The 23,253-nt window shown below is 37.6% G+C and overlaps 1 protein-coding gene across 1 annotated transcript in view; it reads left to right on the forward strand.

The window, feature by feature from the left end:
- Nucleotides 1-589: 589 nt before the first annotated feature.
- Nucleotides 590-23,253, forward strand: part of LOC149772485 (uncharacterized) — a 34,019-nt gene continuing 11,355 nt past the window's right edge. Inside the window, exons 1-2 of the mRNA XM_089947736.1 lie at nt 590-686; nt 17,232-17,368. Of these exons, the coding sequence (XP_089803862.1) occupies nt 590-686; nt 17,232-17,368 (234 nt within the window). The remainder of the gene's footprint in view (nt 687-17,231; nt 17,369-23,253) is intronic.

Raw genomic sequence — 23,253 nt, forward strand, 5'->3', positions numbered from 1 at the left:
CATTTTTGTTTCTATTATTTAATCATCAAAAACGTCTAAGTCTCGAGCAATTCTTCTTTTCTTAGTCTTTCTAGCTTTATGAGTGTGATGTCTTCGTCGTCTCTTTCTGCCTTGTCCTTGCTGTGGTGTCAGGGAAACGGGAAAACCTGACTCAGTAGCGTTCATGCCATTTATAGGAGTTTCTCGTCGGCCAAAAAGGTTTTGCCCGTTTGAAGCAAGACATTTTTTCCTGTTCTCAAGAAATTTTTGTGGGGGGTTGTTTGTCAATGATGACATTTTGGAGAAATTTTTTACCCTGCGTAAATGCGGAATCATTTAAGGCGTGAAATCCTCGTGTCACCATAGGTTTTAACACCGGAGCCACCGAACGAAAGGCTGATTTCAACATATCTCCTAAATCATGTCCTCGCTGTCGAACGACTCCTCGGTACACTTGATACATGACTTACAATTCGTTAGAGAATCGTTTTCGAAAATGGAGTTTCACCGTGACTTTTCTTTTGGAGAATGGAATATTGTGTCCCAGATCTCCTTTTATAATAATGTTGACAGTGTCGAAATACTACTTACTGACGGGTAAATAGTAAGGATGTACAAATTCACGGTGAAAGTGATAGGTTTGGAAACGGCTTTACGTGTCCGATGTGCCATGAGAGTAGAAGTCGAAGATAGTGGTAGAGGTGGTGGTAATGGAATGGCTTTCGTCTTCTTTTATTTTTTACTTCTGGTTTCACTTCTTTCTTTTTCACTTCTGTCGAAGGAGGAGTGGACATTACCTGTTTAACCGAAGCTTTCATTTCTTCTCGTTGTATGTGGTGGAAGGGGTCAACAAGGACGCTGCAATCTTACTAGAAATGGGAGCTGCTGCCGGTATTTGAAAGACTTCTCGTACCTATTCTTCCTCAGGCTTTCGTGGGGTTGCATCTGCCGTGACCAATGGGGGTAGTGGTGGTGGTGTTGGTGATGGTATTTTCATCAAGACCTTAAAATCTTTCAGAGTGGGTAGACCTGTTTCGTCTAAAGCTTTCTGGTGAAAAAGTTGTAGTATTTGCAAGAGTTGACCGTACTATTGCGATTCGTGTTGTAACTGGGACATCTCGGTCAAATTTGGATTGGGAGGCAAATGCAGGGTCCGTTGTTCTTGCCAACTATGGTATTCCATCCATCGTTTGTAAGGGACTAAGCGAATGTTCGTCCTTCCTTTCGATTTCAAGGGTCACGTCTGAGATTTTTGGACTTCAGAGGTCCCTTTTATCTTTTTGATCCCGTTTTATCTTGCTCCCTCGAGTCCTCCCAGCATGGTTCCCAATACTCCTTTCAGCAAGGGTTCTAACAACAGAGGCAAAATTCATCCGCGTTGTACTAACATCTTCTTCTTTTGACGAATGGGCATTTTCTTTTAAATGATTTGGCGAAGAACGTGACGCTGTTTGGCTAAGCATTGTTTCTGGTGTTTGGACAAAGGTATCGTACCTTTCAAGACGTTCAAACAACATTGGCACACGGTATCGATGACATCTTTGGAGGCGGTTTGAATGAGTTTTTTCACATGAGTATTTTCCGCATGGGTGGAGACGCTTTGGACAGGACGGACATGTCCCCATGTTTAACTAAACGAGGAGGGAGTCCTTTCCTTTATTTCTTTTGGGGGGTGACATATTTGGGTCTTCAGGAGCACAAAAACGCTGATACCCATGCTTTGCCTCAGGCCTATTTTATACTGGAACTCGTCGCCACTGATGTCAACTTGATGACGGGCATTACGCGTCGTGGAGAAGTTCGCAACGGACTAAATCAGGACAGCTCTTGCTTGGACAAATACTGTAAACTCTGTAACATACCCAATCTCTCTTGGACTTTGATTTTGGGAGCAGGTACTTTGTGAGCAGCTGTCACTGCACCTAAAGAGGAGAGTGTCACAGCTGGTGGAGAAGTTTTGGAGACGCGGGTTTCCATTGTTTCATCAACTGAGGAAGAACAGGTGACAAATTGGGTTTGCCAGACATCACCAACAACGGAGAAGTGGAAGAACCTGAGGCTACTGGAGATGTGGTCACCGTCGCTGAAGGTCGTGGTTTGCGAATGTAAGGTTGCGTCCTTTCCGAAGTATCTCTCTCGCGGGTAGAAGCTGTTTTCTGAGGGCTTTTCTTTTTCTATGCGCTTTTCTTTTTCTGGGGCTGTGACCTGGTCTTGACACCGTTGCTCATTTTCTTCTTTGGGCTTCGTTTGGCTTTTTTTGGAGTGTTTTTTTTTTCTTGGGGAGAAATTTGGGGGGGGGGGGCATTAGGATCCTATTTTAAGAGGGAAAGAATGATGACACCTCCTAGAAAACCGCTCCCTCCAGGTTTCAAAATGGTTTGCTTTTTGGTTTGAGTGTCGATGCGGAGATCGGCCAGTTGCGTCAAGGCTACTTTGTTTCTATCAAAAAAGCTTTTGGTTTGATGAGGAATGTGAATGATACCTTGCAGTAATTGACGTGCTGTCACCGTAAACCATCGTAAGACTTCTTTGAGACTGGCTTCTAAGACACGATTTTTTCGCACGAATCAATTTGACGGGAAAATGAGACTGAAGCGACGTCATGTTGACGTTGTGTGAGAAAGACGCAAAGTGTCCGAGGTTTTATAGATATATTTTGTTGTTAAGTCGACGACGAGGACGTTTACACGAAATGCCCTCCGTCTTGACACCAGTGGTGAAACAGATGGGTACGAAATCGCAAATCATCGGTGGGGGGGGTAAATCCACGAGTAAATAGGCGTGTGGGGTTTGAGTGGCATCGTCGTACGTATGAGTCAGCCAAGACGTTCTTAACTGTTTGGCTAAGACTTGCACTTGTGATTTATCTCTAGGACTTTTAAACAAGACCACGTAATGAGCATTGAAACTGATGGTACAATGGGGTTTACTTTGTTGAAACAAATTTTGAGTAATGTAAATGACACTGGCATTACGATGATGCCCTTTGCGCCTAAACTAGAGTTTAATTTCTTCTTCGTCTTCTCCTAACTTGTCATCGAAAATGACCAGATGCGTTTGACTGGGGTCAGACACGATTCCATCGTCTTCGCTTTGAATCCCTTCCACGAACACGATGGAATCGTTTTGACTTTCTCGCAAGAGGCTGTACGCCGATTGCCACTCTTTGTAACACCACACGATTCGTTGAGGTGGACGATCGATCAAATGATGTTTATGTTCGATCAAACGTTTGACAAATTCGGGTTTGACTGAACCGCTAGGTCTGGCAATTAACATGTTAAAGGGATGGCAAGATACAAGGCCTCCCAACTAGCACGATCTAAGTGTTCGTCGATGACTTTGAAAGGGGAGCAGAGACAGCAGAGGTAGCCATAGCGTAAAGAATGTCACTTTTGACACAAAGACAGACAAAACAAGAGTTGTATATATATATATATATATATATATATATATATATATAGATATAGATATATATATATATATATATATATATATATATATATATATATATATATATATATATATATATATATATATATATATATATATATATATATATATTCAGGACACGTTTATTGCAAGTTAAAATGGAACAACACGAAAGACAAAAATACATAAAAGCCAAATGGTTAAGTACAACGATAAAATATACATCAAAACGATCAAATTGATATATAAACAAGTCACTGTACAACATGTTTTTGGTACCCAAGGTCTCCTAGGCACAGTGTGTAATGTTCTTACAATCTCTACATGGGGTAATGTCACACAAATGTCCTCCTGGAATGGTCTTTCGGGAATGTCCATGACAGTCCTGTCCTGAAGGGAGTGGTTGTCCTCGGTGACGGGTTATTCTGGTGCTGTCAATAACACAGGTTTAAAAGTGACTTTTTCCTTGGACGTTTGAATGAAGGATCACAACTCTTGAGCATAATGGGCCACTCCAAGCCTCAAAACTCCAATTTTTCTAGTTACGTACATCTGTCCAATGAGGGTGTAAGTCACAAGCTACACACACATCGTCATACACATCTTTGGTACCTAAAAGTTGACGAATCTTTTTTTCCCCATAGAGGTCGAGAAGTATCCAGATGAAAACGCAAGGCTTTGAACAAAATGAGTTTCTCGTGCTCATTTAAAGGGAGCACTTTCATATTTTATTTGGTGGCAAGTACTGATCGTAAAGAGTCCACAAGGAATCGGCTGGTAAACGAAATCCCAGAAAGCAAGTCACTAAGTCACACCACACGACGACCCAAATTCAATGGACACAATTCTTGTAATAAATGTTGGTAATCTTCCACCATTTTAATACTCTCATTGATTACCTTGCACGGAATTGGTTGTATCGCTTCTGATAAAGGTTGTGGCATGGTAGCCAGTTTTATACCCTCTTTTGTCGGAGGTAATAAGTGTACTTTTTGAACAGCATCGGTTTTATTTTAGTTCCGTACCAAAATGATTTAGTCAATAACTCACACACCACACTTCGTACAGAAGTTTCCTCTTCAACCAAGATTTCTTGGTGTAACAGATTTTGGTAATCCTCTGTCTCGTCCGTTGGAATTCGGTGTATGAGGATCACCTTGAAGTAGAATCAGTGGCACACAAAATTTTATGAATGTCATGCGAACCATCAATGTCCGACCAATTGAACACATTTAAATGATCAGTCCTCTTATACCATTCAGGTAACAATGGTTTAAACACCGGTGACGTAACGGATGCAATTGTTCTTTGCGTTTCACTTGTATTTTGACCAACTCTTGGTAAATGCTTTCTCTCAACTCCATAGGCAAACCACGAATGTTCTCTTGTAAATTATCCATCCAGGGATTACTGATATTGTCCCACTAAAGGTAAGTAGTGACAATCCGGAGACCATCGAGCATGTTCCAGGTATGCTGAATCTTGTTGTTCCCATTGGTGTAGTGACACACCACAACTGAAGCACTTTGACTTTATCCCCTTCGCCCAAGTAGAAAAATCCGGCTCTAGTTAATTCTTCGGGGGTAGGTCCTCCCAGGTATTTAGGCCATTTTCCTTGGAACGATTGAAAACGATTTTCAAAGTAGCAGTATTCAGGCAAACAGGGAACGAATATTCGTCTTTCACAGGTTCATGTCGATGAGGGAAGGGTGAAATAGACAGAAGTTTGCTCAGTTTTGGATGAGATCCGTAGGGTGGTAGACGCATGGCCTCACGTGAAGGTTGCCATTGACAATGAAAACCAGTAAAGAGTCCACGATAACGAATGGCATCGCTTTCGCATCAGTCAGGTTTGACACGCACAGTATCACTTTCCATGGTAGGTGTAGTTGTAGTAGTAGTTATAACAAAGTTCCCATGATGCTTTACTGCATCACTGAGGTCACAGCGTACGGCATCGCTCTCATCGCAAGGAACAGCATTGCACTCCACTTGAGAGTCCCCAAACTTCAATGATGTCTGTGTAAAAGGATTCATCTTTCTCGCTTGGTTTTCGTAGTGACAATGAACTATCGATCTAGGACGTTGTCCCTTTTTATATGCTGACCAATATCGACATGACCGTATGGTAAAGTGAAGTGGTTGGGAAGCCGCACTCGCTTCTGGTACACAATTTGATACAGCTTTTCCAAGGGTCGACTGACGATTTGGTGAGTGGGTAAACGTACAGTCTTGTGCGGTTCGTAGGTAGTCACTTTAAAGTTTCCATCCTCTCCAGACTGCAAGGCTTCTTTCAATACACCAAAGTTCACCACTCGACTGGTGCGATAATTGAGAGTCAATCCTTTCACTTTACACTCCGTGTGCACTTCACCTTGCTTGTTCCGATATTCGTAGCCGTATTTTTTAGGACCACCACTTGCAAATCTTGTCGTCGGGTTGTTCGTCTGTCCAGGCTGCTAAACGGTCTTCTTTGATGTCATGGTGATGTTGACCCGGGCGATCGATGTAGATGCAACTGTCCGTGTCAAAGTATAAGACATGATCACGTAACAGTTCTAAAGCTTCGTACAACTTTAAGCGAGCATGGGTTGTCACGTAAGCCGCAATGATGACATTTCCAAATTCGTCAGCTTGTACAAACTCCAGTTTTTTTTCGTAATTGACTAAGATCAAATCCTCACGAACGACGTCCACGTGTTTCGTGTATTTGGTTTTGTCGTGAATCATCTGGAAGTAGCGGGAAGGTTCTGTCAAATAGTCCGTCTTAGGTAAACACGGCCGTTGCGCCATTTTACCCCACAAGCAATTTAACATCACTTTGGCAAACGATCATTGCCTTCCCTTGCTTTTCACCACGTGGTCTAAAGTGGTCCACCAGCTTGTAACTTTCCACGATGCGTTTAAACTCGGGATCGGTTTTTAAACGGTGATCGTATCCGTGTTCCCACATTTCCACCACTTGGTATCCTTGCTGTTTTAACTTCAGGCGCCGTTGACAAGTGGCCTGGTACAAGTCTTTCGTTGTCGTTGTAAAAACTGATTTTTAGTGCCACTTTGAGAGTAACTGAGAGGACATCATTAAAATAAGCAACCATTAAACTCGTACACGATCTTGGTGTTTTCTAAGTCCCAACCAAATACGTTCCAATGGTTTTTTCGCCTCCTCCGTTACGGGCGTGCTGAATCCATTTGGCTTTCTTGTCACACAAGTAATGTAGCTAACGTAGGGCTTTGACCGAGTATTGACGTTTGACAAAGTTCGTCGTTTGAGGACTAATGACGGCCAGTGTTTTCTCGGGCGTGAATCGTTGACTGTACACTAAGGAACAGGCTTTGGCAATGGTGCAAGCCTCTTTCAAATGATCGATCCCTCCGTGTTCCGTTCTCGAAATTTTCCACAGCAACGTCATAAAATGTCCACGTGGGATAGACAATACTTTAACATTTCTTCCTAAAGGTCGAAGGGGTCCGAGGAGTGAGCCTAGTACCAAGCGTAGAAAGCTTCTCGTCGTTCGGTACGCATGTTATCTCGGTCGTAGTCGTGAGCCTCAGGCAAATGGGGTAGAACGGTGTTTTGAATGGCTTCGTTATTGAAAAAGTGCGCAAAGTAGCCTTTGGTCATTTCTGTTATTCCAAACGTTTTAGACATTCGAATCAAAGGCATGGCCAAGTAACTCATCGAATCTTTAAACTGTACTTGACCCACTTGCATGGAAATGATTTTGGCTTGGTTCAAAGTCACTTTCGGACGTTCGGTACTTTGTTCCGTATAGTATCTCAAAAGAAACTGTCCATCGTATCGCGAGAAATTGTGTGCCATAACCGTGCATGGCGATGACAATCACTGTAATGTTCGCTGTCCTCTTGGCTCCACGTCTCGTCGATGGGGTCTAAGATCCATTGGGCGAATGTGGTCAGCGTGTTCGGTCTCCGAAAAAATAATTCACGTCCTCCAGGAATCTTGCTGCAGTGAAGGCATTGACTAAAGATAGGCTCTTGGATGCACTTCTCGCACGCTCGATGAGCCACGCAGAAATTAGGAATGTGAATGGCAGTCTCTTGCATGCATTCGAACTCAAAAAAGATGAAATTGCTTTTCTTCTGGTCATCTTCCTCCTCTTGTTTGGAATGGTATTTTTGAATGTAGCATTGGTGTTCCAAGTCCACGATTTGGTGACAAATGTGACATCGTTTCTTTCCTGAACATACGTATGCCTTGATATTATAGGTACGTATGCCTTGTCCTCAAGTAGGGCACAATCTCAGCAGTTGACAAGCACTTTTCTGCTATGAACCTTGCGTCTTCAGATGCTGCTGGTAACAGGCAGGGCTGACAAAAGTGCGCTGACAAGCAGGGCAATGCACTCGTTGTTGTCCTTCATCCAGACAGGGTTGAGTGGGCAAACATCCTTACATTTCGATCCACAATGCTTGTGTTGCTCTCGGTTGTTATAACCATGGTCACATTTCTCGCAATAATAACTGTATCCTAGGAATGCAGTGATACTGGTGATGGCATCGAAATGTTCATCATGATAATAAACGTGAATGTGTTTTCCGTCTTTGAAGTCTTTGCTTCGAAACAACAAAGGTCTGCGCACTTCTTGAGAGTGCACTTTCAAGGTGTAGCGTGGAGCCAAAACGTCTTGCAAGTTTTGCATTTCAGGAATGCCACAGGATGTATATTTGGACAGGTCAGCTTGCTGTAACAGGACTACTCCTTTTCTTCGTTGTTTGGCACGATTCGATTTTTGAATAGTTGTCCAGGCTTTTTTTCCATTCTACCGTGTCGTCCTTGTCGGCATACGTTCGTCCCACCACGATGGCACGGGCTAAACACATCTGGTTTTGAGAGTTGTTAACTTGAACGAGGCCCTTTTGGGTGCTGAAAAGGTGTCGTGGGTGCACAGACCGATACAGCCGTCCACATCATACGGGCACTGTTCTTCACATGGGTTCATTGAGGAGCATTTTACTTCACATGGGTTCATTAAAGTCGCCTGCCTATTCCAAACAATCTAGTGAAACCCACACCAAAAATAATATTCCAATTTTGGGGAGGGAAAAACTATATATTATCTCTCTCTTTCACCTTCTCTTACTAACCTCAAAAACAACACAGGATTGCATCAGTTTCTCTTTGGCTACAATAATCAACCAGAATTCAGAATTCACCCTACACACAAACCTGGATCCAGTGGACACCACAAAATACAACAGACGACGGCTGCCGCGCCTTGAAATAGAAAATATAATACACATTTGACATGAGTGCATGAAGGGTCTATTCCCACTCGTGTCAGCCTACCATTCAGCTAGCATGAAACATTATGTTTCGCCAGCTGACGTCTAAAATTATCAGCACTCTTTGAGGGCATAAAAGCCTGGGGGATGAGGCACTGTTTCCTTCCCTCTGGAACAATTATCAGGCTGCGGTGCAGTCATAAACCAGTGGTACATTTACCTATGTACGCACGCCGCTTTAATTTAATGAAGCAAGCAAGCAACTACCTACATGTTTTCTATCACGTCCGTGTGATAGAGATTTTCGATCCGTTTTGGGATGCTAAGGTATTTCAAAAGTAACTATGAAATGACTTGAAACATACACCAGAAAATTATAGAACTTTACTAAATCATAATTGTAATTAACAAAAGAATAACTCCCTTTTGATAAGTATACCATCATAAATGTGCACTCTAAAGAGAAATTACTAGAGAGAGATTTAGGACTAACACAGAAAAATTCAATCCCTATATCAGATGCTAAGGCACTTTCAAGTAACGTTTGTATGCAGTGTGCATAATACACTAAAGCAACAGATTCGTAATGTGTTCCGTGTAATATTGACAGCTGTTTTCGGTTATTGTTGTTAATGAGGTTACACTCTCATCGTATTTTAATTTTTTTGTACAATAGCTTCTCGTTTAAAACCTTCGCCACAAGCCCAAGTATGTTACCAAATCCATCTAAAAGTTAGAGATACATTAAGTCATGTAATTACTGCAAGATCTAATGTAACAGCCGCTATCAGGAACACTTTCCATTCCAAAATCTGCAAGTTAAACGACCAATATGCTTTGTTATAATTTTACCTGAAACTTTTGTTATGTTCTATCTCTTTATCTCTTTAACTAAATCATTCCTCATGTCATTAATTTTCATGGAGCTAAAATTTCTTCCAAGGGTATTAAGTCGTTTATCACGTAAAGCTATTCATCTATGTACCATTTAATTAATCTTTTTACATATATATATATATATATATATATATATATATATATATATATATATATATATATATATTCCATTTTAATATGATTATTGGGAAATTAAAATTGGATTTATTTGTGCTGCATATCATATAGAAAGATATGCAAATATTTCGGCTGAGGGATAATTAAATTACTTTAAAGAGAGCGTAAAGGAAATGTCAGTAATTTTGTTTACAACATCGGCCTGAAAAGGTTGTATTTGATAAAGCCTTCTTCGACAAGGACATGTCTATATCATCCTTGATATTTTATTTGATTCGATTATTGCATTCTAGAAATTAGAAGACAATGAACTAATTTGTTATTGTAAATTTAAGCATTATGTAAACCTGACACTAATTGACGAGTTGTAAGTATGTGGCTTCTGGTTGAGTCCTAAATCCAGTTGTTATCAGTTGTAGCGGTTACATATTAGATAAAGAAAGCTTTGAAGTATCACGAACACAAAGGTGAACTGTACTGTTGAGGACCCCACCATCGATTACGTAATGATCATAAGGAGATCAAACAGAACAGGAAATTATGTAAAAGTACATTCTGCGCATTCCCTTCTTGCAAAACAAACAAATTAATTTGCCCGAAATACTCATTAAAATATATAACCTGAAATTGTCGTCCTTATGTTTTATATTTACTTGGTTTGTAGTACCTCATTGTAATAGTTTATATGGACTACTTATATCATATTTGATGAAATCACTGTGAAATAAATTTTCAATAGTAAAGACTAACAGACTATAGCAGGAACTGCTTTTGTACTTATTTATATTGTTTTGATAATCGAGGAAAATTTATAAATGTTCCGGCTTCAGATATCCGCAACATATTTCTTATTTCGTAAAGTTATTTATTGGTCTCTAATTATTAAATCCTGGAAATTTTGCGTTGCACTTGGTTATATAAGATGAGAAATTATGGATAGGAAATATTAAAGCATTAGAGTTTGATTTCTGCTCTCCAATGTGATTTCGTCTTTCAAATATTCTTTATATTTACTGCTCAATGACGTTTGTATCCAGTGTGTATAATACACTAAAGCAACAGATTTGTAATGTGTTCCGTGTAATATTGACAGCTGTTTTCGGTTATTGTTGTTAATGAGGTTACACTCTCATCGTATTTTAATTTTTTTGTACAATAGCTTCTCGTTTAAAACCTTCGCCACAAGCCCAAGTATGTTACCAAATCCATCTAAAAGTTAGAGATACATTAAGTCATGTAATTACTGCAAGATCTAATGTAACAGCCGCTATCAGGAACACTTTCCATTCCGAAATCTGCAAGTTAAACGACCTATATGCTTTGTTATAATTTTACCTGAAACTTTTGTTATGTTCTATCTCTTTATCTCTTTAACTAAATCATTCCTCATGTCATTAATTTTCATGGAGCTAAAATTTCTTCCACGGTTATTAAGTCGTTTATCACGTAAAGCTATTCATCTATTTACCATTCAATTAATCGTTTTACTTATATTGTCTATTTGTCTGGAAATATCACTTGTGCATTTAGATAGTCAATCATCAACTGATCTTAGAAAATAAGACTATTTTTATTATTTATTCTGTACCCATGTGTGTTGCATAATTTATTGCAAGTAAAAATCTTTAGGTGAAGCAGTGTCCATTCCCATTGGAAATTAAAAGGTGCGTGATTTGGATCGCATTGAGGCATATTATTTATATTGGTCCTACACATGAAATTAATTAACAGGTTTAAGTTAGACACACAAGAAATAAAGAACCTAACAATCAAAATTAATTTTTAAGTGTTTAAACTTTGCTGTGAGAAATTATTAAATCAACCGTATTTACATTTGCATCTATACTGATGGCAAATATAATAGTTCACGTTAAACGTTCTCCTTATTTTAATAAATCATCACTAAAAATTTTGAGTCTTTATTTAATTTAATGTCATGTATAGTGTAAGGGAGATAAATGAATGAAATACATAAGTGTGGTGTTTTTATGTCCTACAACATATTATACGTGTAATATAAATTAGTATATACAAACTGGTATTTAAATGCATGTAATTAAATTATCTCAATATAAATTATTGATAAAGTGAGGAACTAAAATTCAGGTTCCTGCATGTAACGGAGACCTTTAAAATGAAATTATTTTTTTTACTGAAACGAGGCGGTTGCCCCATAACAGATGGATCATGTTCTCTAGGGTGCAGTCAGAAATAAATATGATTAATTTAAAGTCAGTAGAGTGTTATACATGGGTTTATGCAAATGTCAATGAAAAATGCTGACTTAAAGAGCTGTTTTTGTCGGCATTCCTGCTTCTTCTACAAAAGAAAACTGAAATAATTTTAAGGCAAGAAAATGTACAAAAAGGACCAACTGTTAGCAATAAAACACGAGAAGGAAGACTATATCTGTATTAAATTACTTAAAATTACTCACATCACAATATCATATATGATACAAAGTGATCAACAACAAATGAACTTCCTTTTTGTTTATGGCCCGAATTACAAGACTCAGATAGTTATTAACATGCGTTTTTCCTGACATGCTGGTAAAATAGTTAATCTTTGGCGAAAGTCATCCACACTGTGTTTACATAGCTTATCTTGTTGCACTTGCGCCAATGTTCGAGCTGACTCGGCTGAAACAAAGCCATCAGGACATACAACCCCTATCTGTCATAGCTATATGTATCAAAAAATCTTCTCCAAAGCAAACATATCCTATTTTCATATATTTTATTGCTAAAAGCCTGTCAATATTTGACCATAAATCTTAAGTGTCCATTTGTTTTCTTACATCGATCTAGTACAGTTTATAAATGGTGCCCTCATGTATGCGTTTATATGGATGCATTATGATGCCATTGTTGCCTATAGCTATCATAATACAAATTATTTTTCCAAGGACCTCAGTGCTAACGTACGGTGAAATAAATATACTTTCTATCACACACTGTCCTAGAGGGCAATGTTAGATTGTCAGTCTGGCAAGCACACACATGGGTACTTCATTTGCGTTTAAGAGAGATAACTCTGCTTGAACTAAACTGGGGTAGGAGTTATCCAATCACAATATATACAATTTAAAAATTATGTGTGTCACGGCTGTTTAAAAATATAAAAAAAACCAAAAAAAAAACCATGATCTATATATAAATTAACATAATCTCACATGTTGCCAAGAGTCTCATTTTTTTTAACCCTGACAGAAACTACAACCTTACATAATGCACGAATCACAGCTATTTTGTTTGTTTATTTCTGAATACAATGATTCCAACAAATTTAGTTCGGCCCCTGGGTATGTTCAGTTGGGTAACAATGAGAATTTGAAGATGGTTTTGAACGCAATTTTACCGCGGTCAGTCTAATACATAACAAATTAAACTGACTAATTCGCTAGGTACCATATTAAATTGCTAGTCTTAGACTGCGATAGTCTTAACATCCATGGCTTCGAGAGTGATTGATTTTTAACTGTGATAACGGTCAGAGAGATGGACGAGGCAAGGTGAATTTGTATTTAAGTAGCGGGAAAATGACAAAGTGGAGATGATATAGAGACAGTTTTGTTAAATTTGAACTATGTGTCATAAAGTGAAATTCTCAAAGAATCGGATTACTTAAGAAAAGAGGAATAGAGAGAATTATTCTAAGTTCGATGATAATTTCCTAATTTTCGGCGATTAGATAAATATAATCACAATTATCTAAGCTAAATAAGGAGTGTGTATTCCGAGACGAAATTCAATGTTTAAGTATTCCCCTCGCAAACTTAGTCAGTCCAAGGTATTGGCTCTGGTGGAATCGAACGTATTCTCCTCTTATAAATTATCTAAAGGACGGGTGTCTGGAGGTTTAAGAAACACGGAACGTAAAGCTAAGCAAACGAGTATTGGAAAGCACGACATAATTGTTTCCATTTCATGGTATGAGTTCATAATTATTTCCATGAATTTATTTGTATTATATTCATACATCATTTTTCCTTTGATTACTTCGGGAGATAATTGTTTGCTTTCATTCGTCTTGAATTATATATGCCTCGTTTATTCTAACAATTTCATTCATTATTTTTTATACGAGTTTGAGAGAATTCGGTGAATTCATCCGTGTTAAATGATATAAATGATATAGGCTAGTAATTGATATTACTATGTCTGGAAATGTTATGCCGATGAATTTTTAGTTAGCAAATATTGTTATAAGACATGAAGTGCATTTCGTGAATTCATTTGTATAATCAAAATTTAAACTATTTTAACCGAGAATCATTGGTATTAGCATTAAGAGCGTCTGCCGGCTGACACTTAGTACAGTTAATGATTTATAGTCCACAGCTTAGGAATGGTTCATTAAAAAGTCCAGAGTATGTCATAGTTCAATTAGGGATACTGAATAGCCGTCAGCGGGAGACATTAATCATCTGGTACTAGCCGAGTGGTCTAAAGCGCTCTCCGTTACGGATCACTGCCTTCTCACCTCTGTCTGCGTGGGTTCGAGTCAAGGATTCGGCCAATGTGGCTATGTGAGAAAGCTTGCCAGTAGCTTCTCGTGGGTCGATGTTTCTTCCCGGGGTTTACCCGGGTTCTTCCTCCACCATTAATACTGGCCGCCATGCATAGCCTATCGTGTGCTGAAAAATGGCATTAAACCCTGCAACAACAACAACATCATTTACTAAGTTTGTGTTCACTGATTTATATTAGCCTTAGTTTCTTTGAATTACGATATGACGATATATTACGTAACGAGAGAGTAAGTAATGTTCGACCTAGAAGTAAAAACCTGACAAACATTTAGTTTGCTTATTTATTTAATTTGAAAAGAGAAATAGCTCATACTATAAACACACGTACAGTGCACAAAGGGAAGAGACAACCATAATCACGGCCATGGACCGGAAAGGAAGCTGGAGAGAGAAGATGAAAAGGAATATGTCGACTATAACATATCACCAGCGTTGAATTTGGAAGGACCGGCATCTAACCAAGCTATACAAGCAGGTTAGGTAATTGAGTTCAACCAATTTCGTGATGAAGGTTGTCTTATCGGTATAAACAGAACGGCAAAATTCATTGTTTATAACTTTTGTAATTTTATTTCCAAGAGAACGTCTGTCATTCCAATGTCGTGTTCAAATTCATTTTGTTTATATAATTGATTAAATTGTTATATTCAGCATACTGACACTCGTGTTGTTCTATTCTGTACTCATGCTGAGGTCTTTGATTATTCAACCCATCAATTTCATATTTTATTTGATTATTTACTCCACCCGAGCAATAACACCTTGGTGGATCATCGTCTAGGTAACGATAACCACAACCACCATGTATCAAAGTGGTATCGTTATACCTATAGTCATTTTTAATTTTTCAATAATCTCTGATATATGTCAAGAATGCACAAGTTAGCAAGTCACTTAGTCTCATTTGCCAAAAACACTTTGCTGAGGTACCAAGCTATATCTTATAGTATCGTTTATATAAATGTCATAGCGCAGTTTCAGCTGCTCTTTTCATACTTATGCTTTACTACCAAAATATTGTTGCGAATCAAATCAATTGTTTTAACTGTGAATTATGTGTTTTATTCTTATCAGCACCTATTGAACCTCTCATGAGTGATAAATCACATTATATCATATTATGTAACAACCACGTCTAATGGCAATATACCAATCAGCATGTACCTCTCTTATGTCCGAACAGAGAAAGAATTCATACAAAATAAAGCACTTTATATTTGTTTAGTATACACAGAACATAACATCAGAGGCAGGTTAACGTGACCAATTCTTATCATACAATACATGATTGCAGCTCCTGACACTGACTTTAGATACACGAGGTCACTTACCCCAAATCCTTTCAAAAATGAACAACCTACCTATCCTATTTGTAACACAACTAGAAAACTTCCCTCATTTCTGTAGAGAATAAAAATTATTAAAAAAGTATGTCACCAATTACAGTAGATCACAGCTTATGTGCAGTTATTTTAGGTTTTGGGTGATTTTTTTGGAGGGGGAATGCGGAACAATTCCAAAGAAAAACATTACGTATCTCAGGTCAAATGGACGGGAGGAAAATGTGCATCTAAAATGGACATGTCATTTATAATAAAGAAATCAAAAGATTCAACAGCAACATAGAGAAAATTAAGAAGAGGCAGTTTGATCACTTTACCTTGCATAACGTTTGCGGAGTCAGTGAAACATGGGTCCAATCACAGTATGAAGACGCTTATACTATTGCATACCTTACAAGCAGTGTGCATTTCCATCTTAGATAAAAGGGTGATCTACATTAGATCATATAGATGCATATACCTTTTGATGGTCCTACAAGTGAAAGTGCAAAAATCTTTTTGAAAATCTTTTTATTGCTACTTATCCTGTGTGGATGATTGTACCAACATATGGTTTACACCCTACATCATAACATGTAGCTGGTCAAGAATGAAAATGATGCGAATCAGATTGCAACATGTCCATGCTTTGTGAATGAGTTTGAAAGCCAAACCTGCATCACCTTGGGGTCAAGACAAAGATGACAATAATGGTCATCAACTTGTTTGTTACCATTACTTCTCTTGAAGAAGTGTTGATATTGTCATGAGGTTTTAAGTAAAACACTTTTGATTTGCAATTTCTATTTGGGATGTGAAAAGTTAATATCTGATCACCAACATGTCTGTTAAAACCCATACCTATCTTGGGGTCAGGTAAATATTTTTCTAATGCACTTGTGAACATGCTAAATTTGGCCATTAACAAAAATATTTTTGTTACCAAACTTGATATATTGGATTTTTTTGGGTTGCATGTCAGTGATTTAAATACTCAGAAGTTACAGAGAATAAAAGAAGGGTAGAAAGAGGTTTCTTTTCAGTTGTTTCAGGTTCTTTTTGACCAGTGGAACGTCAGCCCTTTCAAAGAAACAATTGAGTACAGTTGTGCATATATTTTAAATATATCAAGATTTCAAGTGTTTTTCTAAGGCTGGATTACATTTAAATTTGGTTCTAGATCATTTATTATTTAAGATATTTTGACAAAGTTTGCAGTTTGCAACTTATCTACAGATTTCTGTGGGGCCCCAAGTGGCCGAGTGGTCTAAAGCGCTCTCCATTACGGACCACTGCCATCTCACCTCTGTCTGCGTGGGTTCAAGTCTCAGATTCGGCTAATGTGGGTATGTGAGAAAGCATGCCAGTTGCTTCTCGTGGGTCGGTGGTTCTTTCCGGTTCTTTCTGGCTGCCATGTATAGCCTATCATGTGCTGAAAAATGGCGTTAAACCCCACAACAACAACAACAACAGATTTCTGTTATGGTTAGTTGAATGAAGTTCTAGTATATTTCAGACATTTTGACTGATAATTCTGCCAGTAAGCCTTAACCAAGATATGCATTGATTACAATTTTTCCTTTATATTGCATTTAAATTTAGTTTAAATTTAGTTTGACAATATTTCTTGAGGTTTGAATCTGTTTTTTTGCACATACCCTCAGGTCGTTCGTCTAGTTTATTAAATATACAATCTGTTTCAGAAAATGGTGACTCAGATAATTCCACCGATGAGCCTCCACCTCTTCCAGATAAACATTCCTCCACAGAAAGAGATGCTCCACCTGTACCTTCTCGGTCTTCCTCATTAGCAATCCCAAAAACACCACGAAAGCCCAAGGTTAGTTTCCTTGAGAAAATCAAAAGTCGTGCATCCATTTCAACAAACAGTCTGTCTCGACTTAGCCGTGAGTCATCACCTGAAAGCACTGATTGACTTCACAGCTAAGTGATGCTTGTTTATATCATACTGTTTCTTGTTCAGTACTGATTACTACTACATGAAACAAAATTTTGTTTAAATATTGAGGACTAATACCTCAACTAGTTATGTCAAAAGTGCCTTGGCCAAAATGGCAAACAGGCTGCCTCAGAAACATTGCATAGAACACACTAGAACCTTTTTTTAACGAAGTGACAGAAATTCTGGAAATGTGTCAGTTAAACAGTATTTTATGAGAAAAAAAAATAGTTAAAGATGCATTATTATATGAAAATATGAGTCAGAAATTGCCACTTTGTGACATTGATACTGGGTAATTGTGACATATTGATACTAGGTAAATTGATTATCAAGTTCATTATTCAACACATGGATGCCACTCTTGCATAAAACTTGTCATCAAAAGACAATCAATGGACTAATATAGAGGTTGATTAGGGAAAATGGAAAAATAAATTTTGATCTATATAAAGTGCTGTACTCTGTACAAAGCAGGGCTGGAAAAATTCATTGTCTAGTGGCCAGGGACAAGACAAATTCAAAACTGAGCAACCAATTAACTTAAAGTCTCAGACAGAGAAACAGTTTTTGTTATGTTTAAGGTAAAAATGAGTATATTTGATAAAATGTAAAAGCCATAAAATGAGTTGTCAACATACAGTACAATGGAAATTTAAAATTGGAACTTTGGCCTTCATTTTCAGATGATATCCAAAACTAAATTAATCACTGTTTTAATTGGCATTTCCATTTGAAAAATTTAATTAGACAACCAGAAATCTTTGGTGATCAACCACATCCATTTCACTGAAATGTCTCAGATTTCTTCTTCAAACTGTGATTTTTTAAAAATCTTATTGCTTAGTTGATAATCATCGATTTTTCACAGAACAGCCAGTAGACATCAGGAATTAGAAACTGTAGTCATAATATCTTAAATTCTCTAGATAAAAGTCTTGCTTTATGTTGGTGGACGTTTGAAGGATTTGCTCAAATTTGAGAAATTCATAAAATTGATTTAATATCAGTAATACTTAATCTGTTGCTATTTCTTGGATTACTCTTTTTCTGGATGAAAAATACCCTCAGCCAAATGATACGGATTCATCCTCCGATAAGGTGACTTTGAGAAAGTTGTCATGTCTAACCCATGACCAATAGTCCTCATTCATTTTTGGTTGCTGCAGTTATTATGGAGGTTTAAATTACACTTCAAAGAAAATTGTCTTCACTTTCATCCATGTGTTGCAAATAGAGTACTATCATTATATGCTGTGCTTTTACAGTTGGAGTTACCGTCATATCAAGTATTATTTTTCTTCAGAATTAGCTCTCAAGAATTTTTAGCATTGTTTGGTTAGGTTTTTTTCATAACCTTGCACTTAGGTTACTACACACACACACACACACACACACACACATCAGATGAAATCTGAAAATTTTGTGAAAACAGATGGACATGCAAAGAAAGGAAGAAAGGGCCCTCCTCTTTTTTCTTTTGAACTTTCTGGATTTTCCATCACTTATTCCCTCTGGTCTCGGCATAGATATAGAATAGATTCTTTGGATATGTAATAGACCCATGGGGCCCTTACTAGGGGAGGAACTAAGTGGTGGAGAGTGAGTTGTGGCCTCCCATTAGGGAGGAGCAGTACCCTCTCCAACCCTTTAGGGCTGAGAGCAAGTTATGACCCCCTCCCCTACAGGAGGGTAGAGCAGCACCCTCAACTGGCCCACAGCTATGGTGTTGGCTAAGAGTAAGTCTTTCAATCCTCACCCCCACAAGGAAGGAGCAAGCTCTCTTTCAGCACATGAAGCCCATTGTTGGTGATAAGATTCAGTTACTTGGGAAAGGGAGAGTTACAATACAAATCATTAAGATTTGAGGAAGGGTCTTCCTGCAGATCATTGTCACCTGACCAGTGACTGAGCACTGGGTGTCAGTCACCTGGCACCAGTCTATGAGAATTGGTTATGGGACACACACACTCCAGTATGAGGAAATGGTTCAGGTTGAGACCACCCATTTCACTTGGCTAATATTGAATCCCACGTAGGCATGGGAATCTGTGTACATGTGCCAGATAGGGAAGGGGCTCAGATCAGTTAATTCTTAAGGAATATTGGAACTTTCCACCACAAGGACTTCAGGTCTTTGGCCCAGTGGTAGAAAGTTCAATGTTTCAGTCCAGAGGCTGACATTGACCTCTTATAAGGTGAGGTCAGAAAGGAGGGAAGGGGCAGACCTTCTTCCCCTAACCAACCCAGAAAGAATGCAAGTTCTAATCTCTAATCCAACTGCTAAGTCTGCCAGAAGAGACAGAAGGGAAGGGACTCCTCATTGTGAGGAGTTATGGGTCAAGGTCCTCCCCGTACCTGCAAAATCTCCCCTGCCACAGAGATACATTGAGTCACAAAGTCCTGCACACACACACACACACACACACACACACACCACCAAGCTAGAGCAGGATGAGGATGTCTTGTCAGTCCTCGTGGATTCTCACAAGTTTGATGTATAACAGGAAAAGGTGGCACCTTCCCCTTTGGGTCATTTACCCTGTTTTAATCCTACATTCTAACCAAGGTTCAGGAATAGTGTACATGGGCTAAGGTCATGGGTTACATGTGAGAAATTTCTTAAAGTCACCTAATGGGAGGGCGAATTCTCATCATATGGTCACATCTGGAAAAGAGCACACTTTGCAGTAGAAGTAGGTAAGTATTACATCATTTATCACCACCACCCCACCACCAAACTACATCTTTTAGAAATTAAACATTTACCATTAATTAATTCCATTATAAAATGTACCATTTATTTTTTCCTCCTGTCCACCCTTTCTGCCTTTGAAAAAAATATTGATTTTGTATGAAATGTTATAAGCAAGATTAAGTAAAATCACATTTTGAGGAGAAATTTTGTGAAAATGGAGCTAGATTATTTTTATGCTTGTAGCTCTGTTTGATAAACATTTGTCTTTCCCTGTCTCAGAAGGCAAGTTTAATTTTATTTTGCGAAATTGAGATTCTTTCAGAATTCATCACTGTGTCTGTAAATCATTTGTAACTAAATGAGGTTTTCTTTCTTTAAAGAGTTTCAAAATTTAAATATAGAGAAATAGGAGGAGGACTGATAAACATGAGAGATGTTTATTGGTATACTTTTAATTATTTGGCTATGATAGATTTAGAAAAAACTGAAGAAATGTAATTCCATTTGTTGCATCTCACCCCCGTACACATTTGGATATCATGGTTAAAATATATACTCACTTATATGTTGATTCCAAGTGCAAACTGCATAGACCAGGATCTGATATTTGCAAAATGCACCATCAGTTCTGGGTGTTATCAATTTATTAGGAGTAATCAGTAGAATAAGCAAAATGGATCTAGTTTGTTTGCAGTTGGACTAAACGTATAAGAAAGCATGTATGGTATATGTTATTTCTTGATCAGTTTGCATATATTTAGGGCAAACTAACGAAATAATCCTAATGTAGTACTACTAAACTCTCACATATAAAGGTCAAGAATTTACTTGTGTACATGTGTACATATAATTGAAGTTATCAGTTTTTCTTTTTTCTTGTAGAGTATGAGAATAGTAAGTATATTCACTAGGATGACTTACAAAGACTGATCAGAGCTGTCTTAAGGCTATTTGAATAGTACCAGTCCCTGTCACCATTTCACAAGGATCTTGTGTGCATGGTCTCTTATAAACGTCATGTATATGAACATTGTATGTCACATGTCTTAGTACCATTGTTTGTCAAGTTTTATTGCAAACTCATTTAATCTTAAATGGTTGATCTGTTGTTTGATATGGATGTTAAGTCTGTATTTCCATATCGTACATCTGGACTGGCACTGTTTATGGGTTTTCACTCATGTCTGCATCTTAAAAGGCTTTGATCCTCTGAATCAAACTTTAATCAGTCTCAGATTTGTTTTGAATTTCATTCACTCTGTATAGTAGAAAGTCTGTGGACAGTATAAAAAATTCAAGGTAGTGTATATAATAACTACAAAACTGTTTTGTTTTGAGTCTAATAGAGAACTCTTTTACAGGTATATGGTATTAACAAAATTGGCCTCACTGCATCAACATATTTCTTCACCATATCAGATTTGTTCTTTCAGGTGACTCCAGACAAAACATATATTATTTTCAAATAACATACATATTAGCTTTGAAAAATCAAGCCAGTGTAATTGGTCCACTAGTGAATGCTGCACTGGTGATCTTCACATTAAATTTTCATCATTGTCCAAGTGTGAAAGACATGTTGATACCTTTTGTCTCACTGACAAAGCTGGTTAAACATATGTGTTATTTTTCCAGTAGCAGCAAGTGGAACAAATCATAATGGTCAATTTTAAGATTCTCTAGCCAAATTGTTTGAAGTTTTTGCAAAGAAGTGAGGATATGTCAGTGCATGGGTCACAAGTGAGACACCTTTCTGTGCAGAAGCACTGTAGTCAATGTTGCAGCTTTATTCTTCCAAATATATTGTTATTTATTACAAAATAGTTTTAAGGAGAAAAAAATTAAAATGAACTGCTTGAGATGATTAAAATTTGTTTCAATAGAATATTTAAAAAAAATACATAATTGAATTATGTAATTATTCAGACTTGACAAGTTTCACAATTTGTCCTTTAATTTTTTTAATCTGAGTTCATTACAGTTGAGTTTGTGTGGTCATTATGTTGCTTAGTTGAACAAATTATTGATGTGATGTTTTGAAAGGTTTCTATTTGTGCATTCTTTTGAAGACAAGAACTTGCATCTTTAAGTATGATATAGAGATTTTGATGTTCTAGATGGAATACATGCTTAATTGAATGTGTCTATACTGTATAACATATATTTATATGCACTGGCTAACTTATTGTTGTATGCTTCTTGTTTATCCAGAGAAACAAACACATCAGCATTTACATCTACATATATCATAATCCATTACTACTTGATATTTTAAGCCATACAAATGAAACAGAGATGTCAAATTGCAGCTATTCATTTTCACTTCTATTTCGTAACTGTTTACTCATTATAATTATGCAGCTAATCTTTCTAGGCTTATATCTTACTTACACAATATAATAATGGTAATAATGGAAGCATTATCTCATTAGCCTGTGATTTTAATAACAATAGTTTGTGTTATTCTAATTGAACTGTGTTGGTACACTGAATGACATTTCCAGTCAATTAGCTACCATATATACTCATCTCTAAGTTAGGCCCAGCTGCAGACTTGACCCGGCTGGAAAAGTAGTCAAAGGAAATTGCCTCTATAAATCACTTACATATCTCACCTCTGTCCACATGAGTTCAAGTCTTGACTCAATCAATTGTATGTAAGAAGTCTTTCCAGTAGCTGCCTATTGCTTGTTGGCTCTTTCCAGGATCATCATGGGTTCCTCCTCCACCAGATATGATGACTCCCATGATATCCTATCAAGTGCTGAAAAATGGCATTAAACCACTTTTTAAAAAAAAACTGCAATAAGCATAGACCCAGATCTGCCACTAGCTGCATATATATAGACCATTATCCAACGCACCAGTAGCTTTGGATCAGTGCAGTTTGTTAGGAGTAATCAGTTGTACAACATGGACCTTAATCTGTTTGTGCATTATGTGATGGCAAATCAGTCTTTTCTGCAGTTGGGCTCACCTTATATGTGGGTATATAAGGTTTGATTTGTGCATTTTTCTTCTCGTTTGATTGCTGTTTCAATCAAATTAAAAGTAAGAGCATGTGTTC

The sequence above is a fragment of the Sinohyriopsis cumingii genome, unplaced genomic scaffold (genome assembly GCF_028554795.1).
Source record: "Sinohyriopsis cumingii isolate HCF-2022 unplaced genomic scaffold, ASM2855479v2 utg001437l, whole genome shotgun sequence".
In the NCBI taxonomy this organism is placed as follows: Eukaryota; Metazoa; Mollusca; class Bivalvia; order Unionida; family Unionidae; genus Sinohyriopsis; species Sinohyriopsis cumingii.